This window comes from Physeter macrocephalus, chromosome 17, assembly GCF_002837175.3.
Source record: "Physeter macrocephalus isolate SW-GA chromosome 17, ASM283717v5, whole genome shotgun sequence".
Lineage (NCBI taxonomy): Eukaryota > Metazoa > Chordata > Mammalia > Artiodactyla > Physeteridae > Physeter > Physeter macrocephalus.
In genome coordinates, this window is record NC_041230.1 from 45,037,417 (window position 1) to 45,064,792 (window position 27,376).

At 38.7% G+C, this 27,376-nt stretch overlaps 1 protein-coding gene across 5 annotated transcripts in view; it reads left to right on the plus strand.

Moving 5' to 3' along the window:
* The window catches only part of CNTNAP4 (contactin associated protein family member 4), a 287,771-nt gene that overhangs the window by 71,493 nt on the left and 188,902 nt on the right, over positions 1 to 27,376 (plus strand). For 4 of the 5 annotated variants that reach the window (XM_024124937.2, XM_024124939.1, XM_024124940.1 and 1 more), the window contains exon 3: positions 16,250 to 16,443. In XM_024124937.2, the coding sequence (XP_023980705.1) occupies positions 16,250 to 16,443 (194 nt within the window). The remainder of the gene's footprint in view (positions 1 to 16,249; positions 16,444 to 27,376) is intronic. The other variant, XM_024124938.1, reaches the window with a different exon arrangement.

Consider the following 27,376-nt stretch of genomic DNA (forward strand, 5'->3'; position numbering starts at 1 on the left):
TCAGAGACACAGCCCTGATGCCTGGCTGGAGCACCAAGAGCCTTTAATCCACACGGCTCAGAATAAAAGGGAGAAAAAATAAGAAAGGAAGGATGGAAGGAAGGGAGGGAGGGAGGGAGATAAAGAAAGGAAGCAAGAACGAAAGAGGATAAAATAAAGTAGGATAAAATAAAATAAAGTTATTAAAATAAAAAATAATTATTAAGAAGAAAAATTTTAAAAAGTAAAGAAAAAAAACAAAACACGGGATAGTCAGAACCTTAGGACAAATGATGAAAGCAAAGCTATACAGACAAAATCTCACACGCAGCACACACATACACACTCACAAAAAGAGAAAAAGGGGAAAAAAATATATATCTTGCTCCCAAAGTCCACCTCCTCAGTTTGGGATGATTCGTTTTCTATTCAGGTATTCCACAGATGCAGGATACATCAAGTTGATTGTGGAGCTTTAATCTGCTACTTCTGAGGCTGTTGGGAGAGATTTCCCTTTCTCTTCTTTGTTCGCAAAGCTCCAGGGGTTCAGCTTCGGATTTGGCCCCGCCTCTGCATATAGGTCGCCTGAGGGCGTCTGCTCTTCGCTCAGACAGGACGGGGTTAAAGGAGCAGCTGATTCAGGGGCTCTGGCTCACTCAGGCCAGGGGAAGGGAGGGGTACGGATGCAGGGAGAGCCTGCAGCAGCAAAAGCCAGTGTGACGTCGCACCAGCCTGAGGCGCGCCGTGCGTCCTCCCGGTGAAGTTGTCCCTCCTGTTTCTGTTTTGTCAATAAATTAATTTGTATTAATTTTTAGATTCTACATATAAGTGGTATAATATAATATTTGTTTTTCTGTCTGACTTCGCTTACTATGACATTCTCTAGGTCCATCCATGCTGCTGCAAGTGGCACTATTTCATGCTTTTTATGGCTGAGTGGTATTCCATGGTATATATGTACCACATCTTCTTTATCCATTCATCTGTCGATGGACGCTTAAGTTGCTTCCATATCTCGGCTGTTGTAAATGGTGCTGCTGTGAACATTGGGGTGTATATATCTGTTCGAATCAAGAGTTTTCTTCTTTTCTGGATATACCTAGCATTTCTTTTGATTATGTATGTGCTGATGGGTATAATGATCACATTTTGGTTTAGGTTTTTAGGATGTAAATTGTGGGTATTAATGATGGTGATTAGAATGATATTGATAATTCCTTGTGTACCGTATTTTTCTCTGTTTGAAAAGTTTGTGTGTGATCTAGTACTGAAAAGCATAACTAGTAAATATAATTAGGGAGATAAATTCTATATTCTTTGTTATGAGGGATGACATTTAGGGACTGTAAAGAAAGTGGTGTTTTATAACATAGTTTCTTGTGCTTAATAATTTTTATTAAAAATTAGAAATATCCTAAACTTCGTAGCTTCTCCTTTATTCAACTTTTAACCTCTCATTTCTGTCTTCTTCTTATTTTTGAAAAGGTCTGAGAAGAGTTTGTTAAAAGTGTTTATTATGTTGTCCAAAAATATAAAATCTAACCACTTTGTAATCTACACACAAACCACAGTCATTTAAACTTTAAGATACTTAATTATGTTGACACTTTATTAAATTAATATTTGGCCAATATTCATTTACTCATTGGAATTCAAGACACAATTTCAGATGTTCCAAAAAAAATTGATGGGAATTAATCAGAACTATGTCTTAGTAAAGAAATGGCATAGAGTTTAAGATCCTTTGAAATGTCGATTTGCTCATTAAAAAAGTCTGTCATTTTACTTTGTTACTAGAAAGCAAAACTCTCACAGCCCTTTGACCTTCTGAAGTCATCTCAGAATCTATTTAATCTATTTCAATTGCTCTGAGTTTGGCCATATTAGAACAATAGCAGTTCAGCTAATGGCAAGCCTCATTTTCATGTCTGAGCAGCACACAAACGTTTCTGCCAAGTGGGTTTCAAATATGACAGTGGTATTCTAATAGGAAACTTGATTCTTAGTAATTAATTTAACAAACATAAATAAACTATATTATCTCATATTACAAAGTTCTTATAGTGAGACTGTGGGCGAGGTGGTATTTGAGATGAAGCTGAGAGGTGGAAGAAACAAAGTCCTGGCTGAGTAAGAGGCACAGGAATAAGTATAATTCAAATGAAATTGTGGAGAATGAGAACAGACTTCATAGAAAAATAGACTATTTTCTGAGGCTCCAGTGCCAGATTGAAGTTGAATTAAATGCTGTGTCAAAAAGGATGCTTTTTGTAACCAGGAGAAAAATGATTCAACCTGCTTTTACCAAAGCAACTCTGGGAATGATGGCAAAAACAGATTGGTTTTCTAAAAGGCACATTTTGAAGATTTTTAGGAAGGGTAGGAACACAATTTCCTGATTTCCTCTCCAAATCCCGTAAACGTGTGCAAATCCCAGTGGCCTTGCTTCCTTCACTTTTATCACCCTAGAAGGCCTGCCCCTCTGTTCCACAATGAATCACTCACAGCATTCTGAGTCCTTCGTACTTCCTTAGGGTTCCCATTCCTTCAGTTTTACGTCTTTCAGATTTCCCTTCGGTTGATGACTCTTTACTCTCAGCACCACCATCCAGAAAGTTTTCCAAGCTGTCATCCTTGACTTTGTCCTCTCCTTGCTCCTTGCCCTCCCAACGTCTGACATCAAAGGGGTTATCCACAGGACATCGAGGCCTTTCACTTCTGCCTCACTAGGATCTCTGAAATGCTTTCATGTCTTTTCATGCTTTCATTTACTTGCTTCAAAGTTGTATCCCCCATAACTAAAAATAAATACAGAAAATAAGTTTAACTGAGTGGTTGACATACGGACTTAAACTAAGGAATAACGAAATGCAAAAGGGACAATGAAAATCACTTTGGAGGTGACGTTGACCAGATCTGGCAATTTCTACATATGTAGAAATTTCTATTATTGAAACGGAATAATTAGAAATGATTTTCACATTTTAGTCTGAGTGACTTGAAGATGGGAATGATACGGCCATCTGGTTTTGACAGGAGGTAAGACATCCATTTTTGGCATGTCGAGTTTGAGATCTCTGTAGGGCATCCATGAATAGATATATAGGAAGCATTCAGGATTTGGAATACAGATTTCGAAGGAAAGTCAGAGCTAAAAATAAAGATCAGGCCTCGTCATCCAGAAACAAAAAAAATTAATCATTGCAGCCAGAGGCATGAGAAATGTAATCCACTGGGAATGTAAAGTAAAAGAGGAGAGGACAGTTGTGTTAGCTTTTCAGCAAACGTAGGGAAAGGGAGCTCTGTGAAGGATGCTGAAAAGGGCTGGCCAGAGGAGAGAGGAAAAAAACCCAGGAAGTTACGGTGTCACCTGGAGCTAGAGAAGGAGGGACTTGCCGTAAGTGACAGAATTTTGGTCGTGAAACATTTCCTGATGGTTTTATTTGCAGCTCATTTATTGACCTAGATGGATATTCTAAAGATACAGTATGTCAAATTAGCAAAAGCAAAAAGCCGTTGTTCTTTTTTTGAAAGCATCATCCCTGAAGAATCATGTAAATCGTGAATTCACTATTGAAACTCTGTCTGAAGATCATCTGGGAGGTCCCCTTGAATATAACATCCATGCAACTATATTGTCCCTCCCGTGTTTTATGTAAAGGAGCCTAAAATCCTAGGATTGCATATAATTTTGCAAAAAAACTTTTTTTTTACGGCGATTAACACACCACAATATTCTCCTACTGTTATGATTTGTTAAGGTAAAAATTGATACCTTTAAATAAAAATATAAAGATCTTGACATTTATGTTTGACAAGCTCAGCTGACTCTGGAAATATTACATTCATATTTCTTAAAATTATGAATTGCTAATTTAAAAAACTACTTTATGGAGGTATGATTGATATATATACAGCTGTACCTATTTAATGTATACAACTTGATGAGTTTGGAGATAAGTATATGCCCATGACACCATCACCATAATCACAGCCCTAAACTTATTCATCACCCTCCAGAAGTTTCCACCCTATCTCTTCTCTCCCTCTCTCTCTCTATTTTTCTTTTCTTTTTTTTTTTTTTTTTTTTTTGCGGTACGCGGACCTCTCGCTGTTGTGGCCTCTCCCATTGCGGAGCGCAGACTCCGGACGCGCAGGCTCAGCAGCCATGGCTCACGGGCCCAGCCGCTCCGCGGCATGTGGGGTCTTCCCGGACTGGGGCACGAACCCGTGTCCCCTGCATCGGCAGGCGGACTGTCAACCACTGCGCCACCAGGGAAGCCCTCTCTATTTTTCTTAAAAAATTTTTAAAAATTTGGTGGTAACTTAAAAAATTAAAATGCAAAATTCTAAACTCTGAAGATACATTCCAAACAGTACCAACAAATTAACCTTTATGTTAATTCTTCAGAAAAAGAATATAGTAAAAGCAAAAACAATTGCAACAGAATGATCCATGTTGATAACTGACTTTTCCTTTTGCTTATCAAAAGTATTTGTTTTTTTATAGTTGTCCTAGCTGTCACTGTGAACATGCGTCGAGCTGCTTCTGCTAGGATGCTGTTTTCAGTTGCCGCATTCTCCCGTGTGGTGACAGAGCATGTGGGAAGGCGCAGGGGTGTGGGTGAGAGGCACAGTATTGCCAGCAGCAATTTGAAATTGGCTAGGCAGAAGCATGACCTACGTTTGGGGGTCCATCTTTTCTGATCCAGAGAGTTTGCATTAACTCTCATTCCCAGCTGGAAGCACTACTTTATGACTCAGTGGATCAATATACACTGGGAACCATGAACCATGATAGGTGGCCTGACAATCGTGTGAAAGGCCTCATTGGTTCAAGTGGAAATGAGGTTCCTTTGTGAGACTTTCTTCTTATCAAAAAGGACAGTTTAGAACTTTCCATTATACATTACAAATAGAAATAAGATAGAGATAAACAGAGCAAAATGATGTGTTTTTTCCTCTTCTCCTGTGCTTCCCCACCTTTCACATCCTGACCGACTCGATCACACTCCCTCAAAATAAGACGGCTTTTCTCTTGGTGAAGCCAGGGCAATGTGTGCTATTGTTTCTAATACAGAATAATTGATGGCATATAATTTTAGAAGGTGTTTATCTCTCAGTTTAGGTGTTACAATGACAAAATGACGAGTTTATAACCATAGGCTAAAATCAGATTAATAAATAAAAGGGCTTGATTGGAAAAAACCACGCAGCAGTGGTTTGTTCCATTTTCGTCTATTTGGAGTCTTCACTATTTTGGCCCAATAAACTCTCCCAGACTCTCATATGTCGAAACGTGATTTGTTTTATATAATGAGGTAAAGAAACCATTGAATACACATGTAATAATTGAGGATAATTTTAAAAATCTAAGTGTGTGTGTATCACTGGCAAAATTAATGGTCAGGTGTCACCATTTTGAAATAAATCTTGGAAAAGCGTATTTTTCCCTGTATTCTTTTTATGAAGCCCTAACGCTTGTGTGCTCCACTCTTTGTACCTGGGCCCAGGGCCGCGTGGAGCTGGTTCCCCGATGCTGGAGGAGTATTTCACCTGTTGGCTTCACACACTCAGTCCTACTTGGATCCCACTCCACATGCTATTGTAGAACATTATTTCTGTTAAAGCCAGCAGACTGTGTGTGTGTGTGTGTGTTTCTCTCTTCTTTGTACCAAAAATCAGTGTGATGTCCCATGAATGTGGAGTGATTCTGCTCTGGAGCAGCGTAGACCTGACTGTATCAATGCTGTGCATATGGCAAAGTGTTTTTTGAACCAGATAGATATATTGATTCTGGCTGACCACCCATGCACACGTGCAGATGACATCGTTCTGGCCAATCCACATACAGTTTTAGAAAATCATAAGTTATATAAAATGCATAATCGGCAGCTTCGGGGATGTTAAGCACACGCACAAGACACTCATAAAGATACTCTAGTATCTTTCATCATTCAGATCTGAAATACTGGTTGATCTGATTTTCTCAAGCTAGTTACAAAGCTGTGAGTCTGCAGGTTATGTTAGTAGTTGAGAAGTAACGTGGAAACACCATATATTTTTCAGTATTGCCAAAACTTTAGCAGCTGAGTGTATTGTTTTTAGTTGGGGAAGATCCTGTTTGCTCTTCAGTTCAGGGACTGTTTCCCATTTTTGCCCACTTACCAAGTCACCTCAAACCCCCTAGCCTCTGCTGGGTAAAGGAACCTCCTTTGGTTGTGTCAGTCTCTTCCAGGTAAATGCTCAGACCTTCTGATTTCCTATTCTTTCTTCCACTCCTTTCCAAAATGGCAGTCGGCATGAGAGGAACTCAGATGATGTCCTGGCACTTTGGGCGGGGGGCTCCCCTGACATATGTCGGTTGTTGTGTTGATGTCCACCACAAGATCGTTGATTGGATCCTTGTGTCCCAGGTCGATGATACCTGCTAAGTGTGGTTTAGTTGGTCCTCACACTGGATGTTTGTTGATGTACACTGCCAAATTTAGTGGTCATTTGGTCCCTTCGACTGTTCTCGTGACAAAGGCCATCACCCTTTCTGGCCAGGCCCCATGACACTTCTTGTTCTATTCAGATTCCCCGAAGCTGGCTGTGACATTCTTTTGGTTAACAGGTAGAGCAGATGGGCAGTGGCCTTTGGACACTGTCACTATCCTGAAGAACCCCTCTGGTTAGCTCTAGTCAGACCCTCATTCATTTCTAAGCATTGTTCTTTATCTTCTCAGACTCTGTGTAATGGTTTCTGGGGAACATGACTCATTAGGTAGAAAAATGAAAAGCACATCCTTCTAATAAAAAAAAAAACCAATTATCTCTTGTCAAAGAAAATTGCACTGGATTGAGTTAAAAAGGCAAGAAAGACTTTATTCAAGACTATAGCAATGGGGGTCAAGACTTCTGCAGTAGGGGAGAGAGATTGAACTCTGCTCTGTTGAAATCAAGGTGGGAGAGTTTTTAAGCACTGAGTTGATGAACTAATGGAAGAGTACTGGAGAACATCAGGGGGAAGTTGGTCAACGTGATTAGGCCATTTGTGTTTGCTAATTGGTGCTTGTGGAGTTAGGCTCCTGCCCTCCCGAAGAGACTGGGAGATAGGGCTCTATCTTGATTACATTTGAGAGAGATGCGTCAGGTCCTTGAGAAAGACATTCTTGGATTGTAAAACTGTAAGGAGGCTTGATGAAGATTTACATTGCAAGGAGCAGAGAAATAATTTACAATTGCAACTTCCCTCAATTAAATGCTCTGAGAAAAGGGAGATCAGGGGCCTATGGTCAGGGAAAAAACCTGTCTGAAGTTTAGTCAAGCTGAGGGGAATGTTAAGGATGTCTCGGTCACCAGCATCACTAATAATTTTTCCCTTTGCCTGTGAAATAATATTTTCCACAATAAAATAATACTGAAAAAGGAATAAATCATGGAATCAAAGTATGTGTATTCAAAACTAAATTCAACAAATATCTAAGCCTAGAGTTAAACATATCTCATTCATTGGGATCGTGATGCTGTATTAATGTTTTAGCATTTTCACAAATTGGGAAAATATTAAATGATTTAATCAATCAAATGCCTGGAATTGGTTTTGTACTTTTTACCTTTTTTTCATATACTATGCCCTAGTATTGCTGGCTTTTCCAATCATTATGTGGAAATAATGTCTGTTGGGTACAAGAGTGACTTCAGTTTCTTAACCCAGGAGTGATATGAGGACATTTGACTCATGGCAGCTTATCATCTCTCTCCGGCTGGGGAAGGTAAAAAAAAAAAAGGTAGGGAAGCAAAAAATGGTTTTTCAGTCTCTGGGATATTGTCAGTGTGCTCTATCTGATGCATGAGGTCATTTACTGAAATGACCTGCCTCACTGTAGTAGATCTAAATCGAAACTTTTAGAAAAGTATTATAATGGTCTTAGAGCAAAACACGGGCAAGTCCTGATTACCGTCTGCATTTCCAGACATCATGTGCTCAAAGTCATTTTTCCAAAGCTACTAATTTGAATGAAATAAAACTGGCTGTGGTGAAAAAAATTAAAGCACAGATTTTGGTGGTTTTGTAATTTTATTCTAGTCTTCTAGAGGAAATTTGGCTTTCCCCAAATTTGCACATCAAATATACGAATCAAAATGCCTAAGCAGAGAAAGGATGTAAATATTTACTGATTAATCCACTGAATTATTGAACACTTCAGAAACGTTTGATCTGGCAATACAAGAAGTAGGGCCGAAAGTCAGTCTGCCAATCTGCTGGGAGGAAAAATTGATCAACAGCAAAACACTAAAACCTACGAGAATTTAGTAAGGTATTATTAATTTAGAACCTTGCTGGGGAAATGAAATAAAAAGCATCTCTTTCATTGTATCAAAAAATCCAAAAATAGAGCAATAAATACATCTAGGAAATGTAGTTTTCAAGTGATTAAACTAGGGAACTTTGAGGCGGTTGGTAGACATCGTGTGTATGTATGTGCATGCCTCTGTGTGTGTGTGTGTGTGTGTGTGTGTGTGTGTGTGTGTGTGAGCCAAGTGCCTAAGCTTTCTCTTCGAGAACCTCACTGAAAGTACCATTTGGCAAAGAGAAGTGTCTTGTGCTTTTATTTAGTTTTATTTAGTTCCAGCTTTTGCCACTAGGTATAATATATTCATATTTGGTATATGAATTAACACAGTCTTATTATACCCATATGGAAACAGATTTATTTCATTCCTTTCTGCAGTAAATATTTATTAAGCACCTACTGTGTGTCAGGCAGTGTGCTAGACATGTAGGATCTATCTTTGAACAAAACAGGCCAAGACTCTAGGCCTCATTGAGCTTATATTCTGATAGGGCAAGATAAAGGATAAAGAAAGATACTAAACAAGAAATATATGTATAAATACGTCAATATCTGACAAAAAATTAAAAGCGGTTTAGATGAAGATGAATGGGAGCAGAGCAGGATTGCTGGGTGGAAGGAATTTTAATAGGGAAGGTCAGGAGAGGAATGCTTGTATGAGAGCGATCACATTTGAGCAAAGACTTGACGGTAGCAAAGATTTGAGCGCAGTCTATCTCAGAGGAGAGCACTCCAGGCAGAAAGGATGGCTTATCAAAGCATGGGATGGGAGATGGGAGAATGGTGTTTGCTCGAAGAACCTTGAGGAGGCCGTCGTTGACAGAGGGTACTGATCTGGGAAGCCAGACCTGGGGCGGGAGCCGTGCAAGGGGGGCAGATATCATATAAGGAATCTGGAGGCCGTACAGTAATGACTTCGTCTTTCACTGTGTGTGAAAGTGAAAGTTACTGTAGTGTTTTGAGCCCAGGAATAATATTTTAAACCTGTTGTATAGAGAACAGAGAGAGTCTCAGTGAGCAAAGGGGGAAGCAGGGAGACTTGTTAGATTGCTGTGGCAAGAATCCAGGCTGGAGTAGAAAGGAGCACCGGTGGAGCTGGAGAAATCCTCTGATTCTGCAGAGTTGAGTAGCACCAGCAGTATTTCTGTCGGTTTGGTAGTATGGTGAGAGAGAAAGAAAGGAGTCAAGCACACTCTATTTTTTTTTTTTTTTTTTTTTTTGTCCTGAGAAACTTTAAGAATGGAAATGTCTGTCGTAAACGGGGTTGGGGAAACATGTGAGTAGAGTAGGATTTGGGGGAAGAAGAGGAGTTTGGTTTGGGAAATGTTAAAGATATCAAGTAGAGAGTCTAATATCAGGGAAGAGGTTGGGGGTGGAGATAGAAACTAGGGAATCATTGGCACATAATATTTAAGTCCATGAGGCCAAGAGAGGTCAGCAAGGAGATGGGGACGGAGAAGAAGCAGGGCAAAGGACTGAGCCCTGGAGCGTCTCAGCCTTCAGAGGGAAGAGATAAAGGGAAGAGCCAACAGTGGAGATTGAGAAGGAGCAACTAATAAGCTAAGAAGAAAATTAAGAGAAGGGGCTTTATGGAAGTTTAAGTGGACAAAGAACATCAAGGCATTGGGAGTAGCTGAAAGTCTCAGATGTCACTGACAGGCCAAGCGGTAGGAAGACTGAAATCTGACCATTCGATTTAGTAACATGCTGGTCTTTGCTAACCTTGACAAGAATAGTTTTCCTTGAGTGGCGTGGACTGACAGTCTAATTGGAATTGGCCTGAGATAGAATGAAATGACAAACATCGGAAAGAGTATGTATGGACATCTTATTTGAATTAACATATTACCTTAATATAAAAAGCAGGAAAAATAGAGTGGAGCCAAGAGAATTTTTTTTTCTTTTAAAGGGGGAAAAATAACAGCATGCATGTACATTAATGTGTATGATCCATTAAGGAGAAAAAAATAATGAAGGAGAGAATGGAAAACTGCTGATGCAGTGGCCCGAGTGGGTTCAGCACAAGGGGAAGGGGCTGGCCAGTGGCTCACTTACCTGGAAAGTGCAGGGAAGCCCTGTGGGCTCAGCTGGACTCAGGGTTGCTGACTGTGCTATCAGAACTGGGTCTCACCTCATCTCTCAGTTCTGCTTGGGGCTTTGCTGCTTCACTCAGGTTTTCCACAGCAACTGCTCCTACAGCTCGATGCCTAATTCCCATCCTTTCAGCGTTCACAGCAAAAAAGAGGGTCTTTCTCTAGTAGTCTCAACGAAATCCTGGAATTGCCCTGCTGGCTTGGCTCAGCTGACCTGCCTGTACCTGTAATAATAACTGTGACCAGGGGCAGCAGCGCCAAGATTCAGGAGTGTGCATGAGGCCAGACTAGCCAGGCACAGAGCATCGATGGTCATGTTTCCTTCCAGCAAAAAGAACTACGCTGGTAACAATACAAAGCTTGATAAGGTTCTAAATGGTGGCCCCGGGACACTGCGAACCATTTAAGGGAGACAGACAAATACTGGCACGATGTTTTTTCTCTTCCTTTTACATTATTGTAATTCAATGTCAAGATCAAAATGATCCAGGCAAACTTACAATTGTGGGGAAATCTAGATGAAATCACATGTGAAAAAATGTCATTATCTTAGAGGGAAACTTCCCTAGGACAATTTTAATTAAGCCAGTTATTTTCTAGAAATGTAGATGCCATAATGATGGCTAGGACTGTCATTGAACTGTGTTCACTTGTGTTTTGTGTCCTTGAACCCCTGTGTCCTTCTGTGCTTTACATCTTGAGAAATCTGGCTTGCCCTTTCGTGTGTTCCAACCTTTGCAAAGTTGACAAAACTCTGTGACCCACCACCTTCGCTGATGGCCATCAGCAGTGGCAGTCATGCCATTTTTAGTATCAGTAGGGGATAGAAGTGATTCTTTTCTATGTTTTAAAGCTCCAACCAAGAGTATTTTTTTCTTCAATTTTTCTTTCACTTCCATGAAATTGGAAGATGTGCCTCCATGTCCAGAACTAAATATTGGTGCTACCTACTAGAAAGGATATAAGGGTTTTAAATGTAATTCAGCCAGTTACCTATTTATATTTAAATAACACAATCTATTATTTGAATTTACTCTTGGGATAAAATATACCACTCTGGGGCAATGGTAGTTGTATAATTATTTCAATGTTAAAGAATGAAAAAGGAGGAGATTTCTTAAATGAGATCCTAACAGATTAAAATCATTAAAAAATAATTTCTCATCTATAATAAAATTTTGGGAAAATTTACTTAGCTTCTGTGAATCTCTTTTTTAAAAGTTTCATTTGAAAAGAAGAGATGTTCAAATATATTTCATCTCACTAGATAATTTTAATAATTAAGTTTAATATGGTACATAAATTTTCTAGTAGAGTACTTAGCCTACAGTAGGCACCGGATAAATTTTAGTTTGCTTTTTTCTTCCTGACAGTTCATAGCAACATGTGTTACAGAAGCCAGTTCCTGAGGAACCTGATGTTTAAAAGTAGTAGGCGACAGATGCAAGAGATGCTGTGTTTTGTGGTCATTCAGTAACTAAATTTTTCCAAAGCTCAACTTTACTGTGATGGTAACTCTTTGGAGTCCATAGCAATAATAATTGTTTTATATTTCAAAAAGTAACAACTACCATATACTCACGTGCTTGCTGTCTGTGAGAGAAATCAATAGACACTTATTATGCTTTTAAAATTTAAATCTCATAGCAGTACCACAATGCTTAGTGTAAAAGTCTCATCGATGGGTAGAGGGCTTTTAAGTGTGAGTTTTCAGGCTGTGATATGAAGATGCAAGAAATGTTTCTGTTTGAACAAATTGATGACATTTTATTATGCCAAGTCTCGGTAATGAGGCCAAGGCAGGAGAAAAAGGAGGGTGGAATAGGGGAAGGAGGGCCGCGATATGGGGAAGAAAAGAAATGGAGGGATAAGACCCTGTCTTGTGGATTACGTGTCAGTAGCCATGGAGTAGATGGGGTTATGGGAAGATGGTCATTGGTCTCACAATGTTCTACCATGATGTTGACTCTGTCGGCATATTAAAAGCATCATTAAGGACAAATAATACTTGGCCACCAGCTGAAAGTTTTAGTTAGTAAATTTTAAAAGTTCACTCTATTTTATTTTATAGTAATTCAGGGTTAACAACTTGATGGAGTCAGCCATCATTTTCTCCATTCAAAAAGTAAATACCATGACAATATGATGTCTCCCGAAGGCTAGGTGGTTTGGCGGTGACCCTACCCCTGGGGTAGCTTAACCTCAGCTGCAGCTGCATTTTCATTTCATGTCACTATTGTCCCTACATGTCATCATAGGCTGGCACTCCCAAAGTGTGCTGAGTTCTATATCCATGTCTATTTATCTATATCTGTATATTTGCATTTTCCATATTACTATTCAACATGTGTTTTAAAATTAGAACAATCATAACACTCCATCACACACTTATACCATGTGTGTCTACAGAGCCACACAGTTTAAAACCCTGTAGGAATCCCTGGATTCCCTCTGGCTGACTTATCTTGCTGAAATTACTTGGTAAAGCCTAGGAGCATCTGAATTTCCATTACTTTATTGGTGTACCTCGTTAATGGTATCACTTGATTTAGCAGATCAGTAGTCCCTTTTCGCCACAGGTGAGAAATTGAAATGTTCAAGGTCAATTAATTGCGGATGTTTCCAGTTGGTTAGTGCAGCTGTAATGGTGAGTGATCCTGGGAAGAGGAGTGGTCAGTGAGAGGTTCCTCTTTTGCTCCTGATGAGAGTTGATGATCCAGTTTTAACTCACTAGACTTACGCTGATTCTTTTTTTTTTTTTTCCCACTGCGCTTCTCTCATGTGTTCATGTTTTAAATACTGATCTCTAAAGGAATGTCACAGTGCCACAGAAACATTATGCAATTCTGTATTAAAAATGTATCTTCCTTACTGACTTTAGACCATTAAAATTAACTAGAAAGAGCACGAAACAAAATAACTCAGTATTTTCTCAAAGATATAAGGTGATGTAGATAAAATTCCAAACACAGAAATTCCAGGTAAAGATGATGGCTGGCTGGGGGCACTTCATTCATTCTTTTCCAACTTTTCTATGCAAAAAATGATAAAAATGCAGAGAGATAGGCATTTGTAACACATATGCAGGTATGCTGCAGATGGACCAAGGATGCTTGGTGAACATCAGACCCCGGAAGACTTTCAACTTCCAAACTTTTGATAGGCCCTGAGGCAGAATTGTAAAATTAGATAGGACAGTAGAGGGAAGTTTTTACCCATTCACCACTCCCTTCATGTACCCATACTTCAAAGACATGGTCTATTGTTAACTCTAGAGAGGAAGGTTGACCCAACTGTCAGGTAGCCAAATCCTGAGATTCCCCAACCCCTATTGCTACTGTCTTTTCTACATCCATTGGGAACTGCTGATTCCCATTTATGTATCATAACAATATGGGGGACACTGCTGTGTCCTAGTTAAGAGCACTGTGCCTCTTGTTGCTCTGCAGACAGGCTGCATGAGCAGTGCCCTTTGTGGACAGCGGAGCCATGCTAGGTCAATGACCCCAAGACACCCAAAATGCAGCCAGGGCCCATGTCTACCCAACAAGCCCTCTTACTTAAAATACAAGAATTTTTCACTCTAACCTAAACATGGTAGATGGTATTGGTGACCAAGAGAACTCCACTCATCCAGGTTACTAGCCAAAACCACAGGTTCTTCAGGGGCAAATACAGAGAAAATGAAAAGTAAAAGCACACCAATAAAAATTGCACAATGTATCAATATTTTGGATCAATAAGGAGAGCATTGTACTTTTCATGTACAAAGTGGAAGACACTTTTGAACAATGATTCCCTCCAAGAAAGAAGGAAATTTGAAAAAAAATTATATAGTTCTAAAGACAATGTAGTAAGTAATCCCGGGACTCATACCCGAGTACAATCAGGAGTTAGTGTGATCCTGTCAGGGGAGGAGACTGTTAGAATATAATACTTAAAAAAACATGCTGTCTTAACTCAGTTCGAGGCCCTGACTGGAAGCTGGTCAGTCGCCTTCTTGAGCAGCTGATTATGTCCAAACCCAACCCCTTCTTTTATTGTGCTCACACCCTCTGTGGCCACTATGCATCAACCCTGATCATCCTGGAGCCAGGTCCAGACACCCGGACGCAGCCCCTCTTCCCTGGAGCTCACAAAACTTAGCTTACTCCACCCGCTTGCCATACGTAAGCTGCCCTCTACGGCTTCAACTTGCCACCCTTTCTGTGGTGGCATTTCCCTCTATGGCCCTTCCTTGCAGTCTTCTCTTCTTTGAAGCTGTAAGTAACCCAGAATTCTGCTTTTCATCTCTCAGAGCGTCACTGTGTTGTATCTGCCATCAGAAGGGTTTTTAAATCTTATTAAAGCAGTTGTTAATACAGATGTGTCCCTTTAGGTCTCACAAAGGTATGTGCCTTACCGTAATAGCAAAATTGGGCATCTCTTTGTATTAGTGCCTGACTCAAGGTTTATAAAACAGGGTATGGATGTCAAGAATAATGCTTGAATAAAAACTGTATATAAATTTATGGTAATCTCTATCTGAAATGTCAGAACTTACTATCAGAGTCTCAAGGTGGATGGCAAAAGATTGGGGAAAAGAAAACATGTACTAATATTCTTACATGGTACGTTATGTAACAGACACTGCATTTTAATATATATTGAAGAGTAGATAATCATGGATTCAAGAATGGGATAAACCCTATTTCATGTTTTTTACAGTGACTACATAATACTTAGACAGTCAGCAATGTCAGTATTACGTAACTAAATTCCTCAAATAAAGCACTATTATAGTAAACTGGAAGAATGAAACGTCTTAACAAGACATACAGTAGGTAATCACGTCTGTAATTTTCTGGTGTGCATTTGGATAAAACAAAACCCAATAAATTCTGTTCTATCCATATTTCCTTGAATATACAACAGACTTCTGTTTCTCACTTCTGAGTGCTCAAACACAATTTACGGTGGCTCTCCTATCCGCTGTCCTCTCACCCACCACCCCCCTTCCCAGATAGGATACAACTAGTGATGTGTTGGTAAACTGGCTGGGGTGGGAGTGGGTACTGATTTGCAGAGTTGGCCAATGTTCGTGGTTTAAATACTCCCACCATGGCCAATTGCAAAGATGGCTATCTTTAACAATCACCTTGCAAAACTGCTGAAAATTTAATGGTCTCTCACACGCTGTTGCAAGCCAGTTGTCACTGGATAGAGCTCTCCATTATTTACTGTGTTATTATTCCCCGCACCTGCCTCACCATTAACACTTTTCATGTTGTGTTGCAAATACGCTTTTCAATGTCTTTTCCTCCCATAAGACCGTAAACACGGCGAAGGCAGGAACTGTCCCTTGGCCATCTTTGTATTCCCGGGCTTAATGCTGTACTTCTTTCTCTCAGGAGTCTAAACATGCTCAGACATCAAAGGTAGTCTTCTAGTTCCACCATAGTGTGAAGGTAAATCAGGTTCTGGGCAAAGGGGTGTAAGGCCAAATCATTACACAGTCATGCATGTGGGCAGTAAACATGCCAGTTCCAAGTGTTGACGTGGATGTCTGCTTGTCAAGTTAAGTGGTTTAAACATTCAATGAGTTTAACCTCATTCAGTTAACTCTCCCAGTGTCAGATGGTTGAAACGCCTAGAAATGAACATAACTAACATAGGCTCCACCCATTTACATTACATACTTGTTTCTCTATATTTTTCAAGCATTATGGAAAGTTTCGTATTTTGGAAATTTGACTTTCTTAAGTTCCATAGAGGACCAGTCTTACCGGAATTGCTAGTTCACGAACAGATTTTTAACGAATTCTTTGCTCATTTCTCCTTTTTCTCTTTTCACGAAAGGAGCTGGTGGCTGGTCTCCACTTGTGTCAAACAAATACCAGTGGTTGCAGATTGACCTTGGAGAGAGAATGGAGATCACAGCTGTGGCCACCCAAGGGGGATATGGGAGCTCCAACTGGGTGACCAGCTACCTCCTAATGTTCAGTGACAGTGGCAGGAACTGGAAACAGTATCGACAAGAGGACAGTATCTGGGTATGTTTCTTCAACAGAATTCATAGCCTCTCAGAGAGAGAGGTAGAGTCGTCCCTACATGCTGTTTACGAATCTCTTAAACTAAGTTTAGAAACAGAATCTTCAGAATTACTTAGAAAACATTTTTCAAGAGAAAATGTATTACTATTCATTTTCTAATACATTTTATGGTTTAATTTATGAAAATACTAAAGGTAAACTTATTTCACAGAGTCCTCAGAAAGTGAAAAGGAAAATCTCATTAGTGCACTAAATAGTGTGGAAGTTAAAGAAAGAAACTAAACCTATATTAAAAAAAATTTTAAGTTTTGTTCAATAACAGTAGTTTTGCATTGTCTTTATTTAAGTTTGTTGAAAAGAATTTATTGCTTTTATTTCTTCTGATGACTGAGATTTATGAATTAATCTCTCTCTAGTATATGGAGGTTTTTATGTATAATATTTGGAATATTTATATATGTATTTTATATATACACACACATATATGATTTATATATAAACCATTCTCTAGTCTTTTCAAGTGTGTAAGATGCTGTGTTTTGTGGACAGGGCACGGCTCCTGTAAGGGAGACTGACAGGGAGGCTGTTTGTAATAAAGTGGGTGGTATTTGTAGTTGACTGATGGTATATAAACACCCAATGGAAGAGGGACGCTAAAGGAAGTTTGCTTGGTGGTGAAGAAAGGACTTCTTTTTTTAGTGTAGAAAAGTATTGGTTTGGATCTTATGTGGGCCAGGGACAACATACTGCAATCAAAGGACTGTGTTTTTTTTGGTTTTTAATTTTCCTCTGACTGAGCTGCTGGAACCAGAGAAAATGAGTAACTTAATGAAGCATCATTCTTAGCACACAGATAAGTTGGAGGCCTATCTGGGCACATAATGATAATTGTCTTTGATCAGTCAATGGCCTCTCTTTTGAAACTTCCTGGAAGTCCGTTATACATTATACAGTCATTGAAGAAATGGACTGTGATTTACTCACCTTTGTGTCTCTGAAGTACTTGGTGGTCATCCAGTGCATGTTTATTGATGTAAATTGAATTGAGAAGATGTAGCCCTGCTCTTCCTCAAGCAAGGACAACAGTCAGGCTGGGAGAAGTTTTCTATAAGCATTTTTAAGAAAACCTGCATTAAAATCCAAAGCAAGTTGAAGTTCTGTATAAGAGCGAGAAACGTTGGCTATTATGGTTGAATTAGTTCCATGAAAACCGTTCAAAGTAGGGATAAAATAAACAGTAATTATGAACCAATAGCAATGAAAGCTTAATGAGGTATTTATTTTAACTAGGTGTTTGGATTATCTTTTGCTCTTTTTTTCAAAATAAGCATTGGATTTTATACTAGATGAATGGCGGCTAATTCGTGCTAATATTTAGCTGTGTTAAGTAAGATGTATGTTTTTGATATTTAAGAAAAAAATTTAATCTTAACTATGACAATTAATTGTTTTTCATGGATCAAGCTTGAGGAAAACCAAACCTAGGTAGTGCACATTTGCCTTTTTCACTTACTTATTAAAGGTGAGGTGCTCAGGGTGCAATAGTGACGTGAATGATATCCTTAACTAGTCCAAACCAATCAATGTAAAGACAGACGTCATCGATCACAATTACCTGGCTAGGTAACATTGTTTTTTAGACTGTGCTATCATTTGTTGGTTTACTCATTGTTTTCCCCTCTGGAGTGTGAGCACCCTGGAAATAGAGGCTCTACCTTCCAACCTGTCATCCCAGTATCCCCAGTCTTAACGGTACCTGGCATGTTGCCTGCAATTACTAAATGTTTGTTGAATGAATGAATGAATGAGGGAAAGAGTGAATGAACCAATAAATGAAATGCACTTTCTTATAGGATACTTTTCTGATCACACAACTAAAAGTGACCCCTTCCTCCACCTATCAACTCCTCCTTTTAGTACATTTATATTGTACCAGATTAATGTACTTTAGAGTTAGAAGGCTACATTTCTCTCTCCCCTATACATTTTGAACTTATTCATGGGAAAAGGTTTATCTTTCTCATCTTTGCATTTGCAGCACTCAGCACCCAGGGTGGCACATCACTTGTTGAGTAAATTAGTGAAAAAAAAATCAATCAATCAATGAATAGATTTGAATACATTGATCTCCTAATCTGTGCCTAACTTTGTACGAAATTCTGTATTAAAAGAGCTCAAAGTGAGAGAATGGCATGGACATATATACACTACCAAATGTGAAATAGATAGCTAGTGGGAAGCAGCCGCATAACACAGGGAGATCAGCTCGGTGCTTTGTGACCACCTAGAGGGGTGGGATAGGGAGGGTGGGAGGGAGGGAGATGCAAGAGGGAAGAGATATGGGGATATATGTATATGTATAACTGATTCACTTTGTTATAAAGCAGAAACTTAATACACCATTGTAAAGCAATTATACTCCAATAAAGGTGTTAAAAAAAAAAGAGCTCATGTTAATGTAGTTGAAAAGATAAAACACATCAGAACAAACCAAAGAGTGTGTCAGAGGAGCGTGCAAATGTGTGGTACAGACTCCTAGAGCTTTGGAAATTGACAGAATATGGAGATCACTGTAGAATGAATTTGTCAAAAAAAGCAGGGCTTACATGGGTGTTGAAAAAAGCATTAAAACTTAGATTATGGAAGGATTAAGGAAGCAATTCCATGAAGCTGGAAAAGTGTGAACAAAAGAATGGACATTGGCATTATCTAGAGATATGGTTTCCCATGTAGTAACCAGTGAGACTGTGGTAAGAACGGACTGTCAAGTTTGGTAAGGACCGGACTATAATTTTGAATATGGTGAAGAAAGTAGATGAATGTCAAGATCAGAATTGAGACTTGGTGCAGCTGGTGCCATGGCCACACATAAAACGGGTAAGGATATGGTGTAGGTAAAACAGCCTCAAATCTTCAAACTTTGTTGATATATGTAGACACACACACACACACACACACACACACACACACACACACACACACACACACACACACACACACACACACACACACACTCATGCTACCTGCTCATCCCAGATAGGCTAATAGTTCTATTTTTACCCCACAGTTACTCAGGCCCCACTCTGAGGGAAGCTCCCTCTCTGTGAATCTGTAATTGCCAACGCAGGAAGAATGAAACACGGCGAATTGTGCCCTGGCTCTTGACATTTTCACCTGGTATAACACAGATCACTTTAATTTGTTTTTTGGATTTTTTTTTTTAGCCAACGAACAATTTTTAATTGATGTTCATAGCAAAGAACTTAACCCTTTGTCACATTTTACAAATGTGTTTCCTAACTTTTTTTTTTTGCCCAGGTTTTCTAGATGTTATGGGATGTATCCAAATTATACAAAACTTGCCAGTTTTCTTTCAGAGCTTCACAGTCTGCTCCAGATGATACAAATAAATCTGTGAAAGAGAGTTAGGAAACACCTAAGGCATTATACGAGTATGTGATGGAAACAGGAAGAAAAAGCAGTTGTTACAAGTTTAGAGACAAATAAAATAAAACCCATCAATATGGATGGAAATGCTGCCATGACGATTCCTCATTCTCCCTTTATTTATCCCTCTTCAAGCACTAGAGAGAACAGTGACTTTTACATACCTGAAAGAATTAATCAAATGCCCTGCTGCTTTTTACAAATAATCTTTAAAAAGAAAGGCAAAATGTTTTGTTATCTGTGTGGCCATGCATATATTTAATAGAACTGTAAACTTGAGAGATATATGATATTTAAAAAAATTATTCTGTGGAATAAAATTTATAGTCCATTGCTCACAAATGTAATTTATACAAAGTACTCTACTAGATAGCATATAAATATTTTACAAAAACTTAGAAATGCAAGCTACTGAAATTGTTCCTCTCAAATTGAAGACAAAATAAATTCTCTCAACATCCATGATCAAAAGACTTTTCAGCCAGTTTATTGTAAATGACTGGAAAAGGAAATGTAAGGTATAATTTTCACTCATCTAAGAACAATTGCTGAAACTTCATGACACGAACATCTTAGAAATTATTTTAAGCAAATCAACATGTGCAGGAACTTTACAGCCGAACTATAGAAATTCTCTCTGATATATGCTCAAGCTTCTTTTACACTGCAGAGTATAAGGGCAAGGAATGGGATGGTACTAATTTTATGAATTATTTAAGTAAATATGATTGTTATGCACGATAGTTTACTTTTTAAAAAAATGTGTCAGGTGCTATTTTTTTTTAACATCTTTATTGGAGTATAATTGCTTTACAATGGTGTGTTAGCTTCTGCTGTATAACAGTGAATCAGCTATACATATACATATATCCCCATATCTCCTCCCTCTGGATTTCAATTGTATCTGATTTTTCAAACAAAAAACCCATAATTTCATATTAGCATATTTCTAAAGTTAGTATAACTATTTTTTAATTAGAAGTGTTGAGTGTTGTGGTTCTGGTTTTGGCTGGTGAAAGACACAGAGTCCCCATAACAAATATAGTCAATTAGACAGAAGCATCACCTGTCACAAAATATTCACGGCATTATTATCACTGTGAATGATTGAGTTGTCAACTCCATAAGCCAGACAGGGCAGAAGCACCACCTGCAAATATTTTAACATGTATTTATCTCCAGTCAAATAAATAGGTGACTGAGGGCGTTTAATAGGAAACCCAAGGAGGCAGGAATACAAGTGGGAGGTGTGTGGTAAGACTGGTGGACTCCTCGCCTTGTGAGGCGCACCTTCCTAGACCTTTCCCTATGTTATTCTAGTATTCTAAGCCTTTAAAAGTCATGTGTGGTGATATAAAGTATAACAGTGCTGATGCTGTGTATGTCAACATGTCAAGTCATCAAGCATAATACTTTGCAATTCTTGGCTCAGTACTTGGGCAAATGCCTGGAGAGTGCCTTAAGCTGCTTCAGCCTTTCAACACTGCCTCTACTTGAGTGCCAAAAAGATGTTTTTATTGAAAGTCTATTTTATTAGTCTTTATCCTCAGGGAATCTCCTGTTTACATTTCTATTTAACTGTAAGTTCTCCGCCCTTTTGAAAATGATTAACCTAGGAGTGCATGGTTAAAGGTGGCTGCATTGAGGTTTTTAATGCGACATCAATCATGAGTCAGAACGGTTTGCTAGGCGCCTTCTCTATCAAGCAGCATGGTTTATTTCACCTCCTCGCATCTGTGCTCATTCTGTAACATGTTATGTCAGTCCCTTCTCATAAACTTCTTGGGCACATGTATATTGGAACTTTAATCAATATGTAATATACAAAAATATATATGAACTCCTGTGACCTGTGGAAACATATATATACAGTGATATAAGATAAATGGTAATGTTGCTTCACATTCTTCCAATTGATCTGTCCCTAAGCCAGCAAAATAAAAATAATTTGAAGAGAGTGATTAGAGTTAGCAGGAGATTTGATTTGGTGCCCTCTTCAGAGTGCACAGTCACATCCAGATTATTCTCAAATCATTAACCAGAGGATGGCATGTTTTAAAAACACTTTACAACTTGTAATCTCACATTCTACCGTGTGACAGTTCAGTGACCAAACATCACCCTCTTTTCTCCTTTCTTGCTGTGATTCAGTGTTGTAGATGTCTGCTTCTAACTTTTCTCATGCCCCAGTCCCAAGAAGCTACATATGGAGATCCTCTCTCTGGGAAGCAATTCTGTCCTTTTGAAATGTTTCTTTTTTTTCCTTTTTACATCTTTATTGGAGTATAATTGCTTTACAGTGTTGTGTTTCTGCTGTATAGAAAAGTGAATCAACTATATGCATACATATATCCCCATATCCCCTCCCTCTTGAGCCTCCCTTCCACCCTCCCTATCCCGCCCCTCTAGGTGGTCATACAGCACCGAGCTGATCTCCCTGTGCTATGCAGCTGCTTCCCACTAGCTATCTATTTTACACTTGGTAGTGTATATCTGTCAGTGCTACTCTCTTACTTCGTCACAGCTTCCCCTTCCCCCCTCCCCGTGTCTTCAAGTACATTCTCTATGTCTGCGTCTTTATTCCTGTCCTGCCCCAAGGTTCATGAGAACCATTTTTTTTTAGAGCCATATATATGTGTTAGTAAACGGTATTTGTTTTTCTCTTTCTGACTTACTTCACTCTGTGTGACAGATTCTAGGTCCATTCACCTCACTACAAATAACTCAATTTCGTTTCTTTTAATGGCTGAGTAATATGCCATCGTATACATGTTGCCACATCTTCTTTATCCATTCATCTGTCAGTGGACACTTAGGTTGCTTCCATGTCCTGGCTATTGTAAATAGTGCTGCAGTGAACATTGTGGTACATGTCTCTTTTTGAATTATGGTTTTCTTAGGATATATGCCCAGTAGTGGGATTGCTGGGTCATATGGTAATTCTATTTTTAGTTTTTTAAGGAACCTCCATACTGTTCTCCATAGTGGCAGTATCTGGAAACATATATATACAGTGATATAAGATAAATGGTAATGTTGCTTCACATTCTTCCAATTGATCTGTCCCTAAGCCAGCAAAATAAAAATAATTTGAAGAGAGTGATTAGAGTTAGCAGGAGATTTGATTTGGTGCCCTCTTCAGAGTGCACAGTCACATCCAGATTATTCTCAAATCATTAACCAGAGGATGGCATGTTTTAAAAACACTTTACAACTTGTAATCTCACATTCTACCGTGTGACAGTTCAGTGACCAAACATCACCCTCTTTTCTCCTTTCTTGCTGTGATTCAGTGTTGTAGATGTCTGCTTCTAACTTTTCTCATGCCCCAGTCCCAAGAAGCTACATATGGAGATCCTCTCTCTGGGAAGCAATTCTGTCCTTTTGAAATGTTTCTTTTTTTTCCTTTTTACATCTTTATTGGAGTATAATTGCTTTACAGTGTTGTGTTTCTGCTGTATAGAAAAGTGAATCAACTATATGCATACATATATCCCCATATCCCCTCCCTCTTGAGCCTCCCTTCCACCCTCCCTATCCCGCCCCTCTAGGTGGTCATACAGCACCGAGCTGATCTCCCTGTGCTATGCAGCTGCTTCCCACTAGCTATCTATTTTACACTTGGTAGTGTATATCTGTCAGTGCTACTCTCTTACTTCGTCACAGCTTCCCCTTCCCCCCTCCCCGTGTCTTCAAGTACATTCTCTATGTCTGCGTCTTTATTCCTGTCCTGCCCCAAGGTTCATGAGAACCATTTTTTTTTAGAGCCATATATATGTGTTAGTAAACGGTATTTGTTTTTCTCTTTCTGACTTACTTCACTCTGTGTGACAGATTCTAGGTCCATTCACCTCACTACAAATAACTCAATTTCGTTTCTTTTAATGGCTGAGTAATATGCCATCGTATACATGTTGCCACATCTTCTTTATCCATTCATCTGTCAGTGGACACTTAGGTTGCTTCCATGTCCTGGCTATTGTAAATAGTGCTGCAGTGAACATTGTGGTACATGTCTCTTTTTGAATTATGGTTTTCTTAGGATATATGCCCAGTAGTGGGATTGCTGGGTCATATGGTAATTCTATTTTTAGTTTTTTAAGGAACCTCCATACTGTTCTCCATAGTGGCAGTATCAATTTACATTCCTACCGACAGTGCAAGAGGGTTCCCTTTTCTCCACACCCTCTCCAGCATTTATTGTTTGTAGATTTTTTTATGATGGCTATTCTGATGGGTGTGAGGTGATACCTTACTGTGGTTTGATTTGCACTTCTCTAATGATTAGTGATTTTTTTTTTTTTTTTTTTTTTTTGCGTTATGCGGGCCTCTCACTGTTGTGGCCCCTCCCGTTGCAGAGCACAGGCTCCGGACGCGCAGGCTCAGCAGCCATGGCTCACGGGCCTAGCCGCTCCGCAGCATGTGTGATCCTCCCGGACCGGGGCACGAACCCGTGTCCCCTGCATTGGCAGGCGGACTCTCAACCACTGCGCCACCAGGAAGCCCTGATTAGTGTTTTTAAGCAACCTTTCCTGTGTTTGTTGGCAATCTGCTTATCTTCTTTGGAGAAATGTCTATTTAGGTCTTCTGCCCATTTTTGGATTGGGTTGTTTGTTTTTCTGTTATTGAGCTGCATGAGCTGCTTGTAAATTTTGGAGATTAATCCTTTGTCAGTTGCTTCATTTGCAAATATTTTCTCCCATTCTGAGGGTTGTCTTTTGGTCTTGTTTATGGTTTCCTTTGCTGTGCAAAAGCTTTTAAGTTTCATTAGGTCCCATTTGTTTATTTTTGTTTTTATTTCCATTCCTCTAAGAGGTGGATCAAAAAAGATCTTGCTGTGATTTATGTCAAAGAGTGTTCTGCCTAAGTTTTCCTCTAAGAGTTTGATAGTGTCTGGCCTTACATGTAGGTCTTTAACCCATTGTGAATTTATTTTTGTGTATGGTGTTAGGGAGTGGTCTCATTTCATTCTTTTACATGTACATATCCAGTTTTCCCAGCACCACTTATTGAAGAGGATGTCTTTTCTCCACTGTATATCCTTCCCTCCTTTATCAAAGATAAGGTGACCATATGTGTGTGGGTTTATCTCTGGGCTTTCTACCCTGTTCCATTGATCTGTATTTCTGTTTTTGTGCCAGTACCATACTGTCTTGATTACTGTAGCCTTGTAGTATAATCTGAAGTCAGGGAGCCTGATTCCTCCAGCTCCATTTTTCGTTCTCAAGATTGCTTTGGCTATTCGGGGTCTTTTGTGTTTCCATACAAATTGTGAAATTTTTTGTTCTACTTCTGTGAAAAATGCCAGTGGTAGTTTGATAGGGATTGCATTGAATCTGTAGATTGCTTTGGGTAGTAGAGTCATTTTCACAATGTTGATTCTTCCAATCCAAGAACATGGTATATCTCTCCACCTATTTGTATCATCTTTAATTTCTTTCATCAGTGTCTTATAATTTTCTGCATACAGGTCTTTTGTCTCCTTAAGTAGGTTTATTCCTAGATATTTTATTCTTTTTGTTGCAATGGTAAATGGGAGTGTTTTCTTAATTTCACTCTCAGATTTTTCATCATTAGTGTATAAGAATGCCAGAGATTTCTGTGCATTAATTTTGTATCCTGCTACTTTACCAAATTCATTGATTAGCTCTAGTAGTTTCCTGGTAGCCTCCTTAGGATTCTCTATGTATAGTATCATGTCATCTGCAAACAGTGACAGCTTTACTTCTTTTCCCATTTGGATTACTTTTATTTCTTTTTCTTCTCTGATTACTGTGGCTAAAACTTCCAAAACTGTGTTGAATAATAGTGGTGAGAGTGGGCACCCTTGTCTTGTTCCTGATCTTAGAGGAAATGGTTTCAGTTTTTCACCATTGAGAATGATGCTGGCTGTGGGTTAGTCATATACGCCCTTTATTATGTTGAGTTAGTTTCCCTCTATGCCCACTTTCTGAAGAGTTTTTATCATAAATGGGTGCTGAATTTTGTTGAAAGCTTTTTTGCATCTTTTGAGATGATCATTTGGTTTTTATCCTTCAGTTTGTTAATATGGTGTATCACATTGATTGATCTGTGTGTATTCAAGAATCCTTGCATTCTGGGATAAACCCCACTTGATCGTGGTGTATGATCCTTTTAATGTGCTGTTGGATTCTGTTTGCTAGTATTTTGTTGAGGATTTTTGCATGTATGTTCATCAGTGATACTGGCTTGTAGTTTTCTTTTTTTGTGACATCTTTGTCTGGTTTTGGTATCAGGGTGATGGTGGCCTCATAGAATGAGTTTGGAAGCGTTCCTCCCTCTGTTATATTTTGGAAGAGTTTGAGAAGGATAGATTTTAACTCTTTGCTAAATATTTGATAGAATTCACCTGTGAAGCCATATAGTCCTGGGCTTTTGTTTGTTGGAAGATTTTTAATCACAGTTTCAATTTCAGTGCTTGTGATTGGTCTGTTCATATTTTCTATTTCTTCCTGGTTCAGTCTTGAAAGGTTGTACTTTTCTAAGAATTTGTCCATTTCTTCCAGGTTGTCCATTTTATTGGCATACAGTTGCTTGTAGTAATCTCTAATAATCTTTTGTATTTCTGCAGTGTCAGTTGTTACATCTCCTTTTTCATTTCTAATTCTATTGATTTGAGTCTTCTCCCTTTTATTCTAATGGTTTATCAGTTTTGTTTATCTTCTCAAAGCACCAGCTTTTAATTTTATTGATCATTGGTATTGTTTCCTTCATTTCTTTTTTGTTTATTTCTGATCTGATCTTTATGATTCTTTCCTTCTGCTTACTTTTTGTTGTTCTTCTTCTTCCTCTGATTGCTTTAGGTGTAAGCTTAGGTTGTTTATTTGAGATGTTTTTTGTTTCTTCATGTAGGATTGTATTGCTATAAACTTTCCTCTTAAAACTGCTTTTGCTGCATCCCTTAAGTTTTGGGTTGTCATGTTTTCATTGTCATTTTTTTCTAGGTATTTTTTGATTTCCTCTTTGATTTCTTCAGTGATCTCTTGGTTATTTAGTAGCATATTGTTTAGCTCCCATGTGTTTGTATTTTTTACCTGTACTGTTTAGCCTCCATGTGTTTGTATTTTTTTCCTGTAATTGAGATCTAGTCTCATAGCATTGTGGTCAGAAAAGATAATTGATACGATTTCAATTTTCTTCAATTTACCAAGGCTTGATTTGTGACCCAAGATATGATCTATCCTGGAGAATGTTCCATGTGCACTTGAGAAGAAAGTGTATTCTGTTATTTTTGGCTGGAATGTCCTATAAATATCAATTAAGTCTGAAATGTTTCTTTATTGCTCTTCAAGACTCAATCAGTTAGGTCTTCTAAAAGACTGATGCATGAGTCTCTCTTTCCTGTTTTACATTTTTAATTTTCAAACTTATCAAACATAATTCAGTCAGATCAGAGGCTAGAAAAATATATAAAGCTAGAAAGGAGGTATGATTTGGCATTGATACAATAATTCCTTAAAAATCT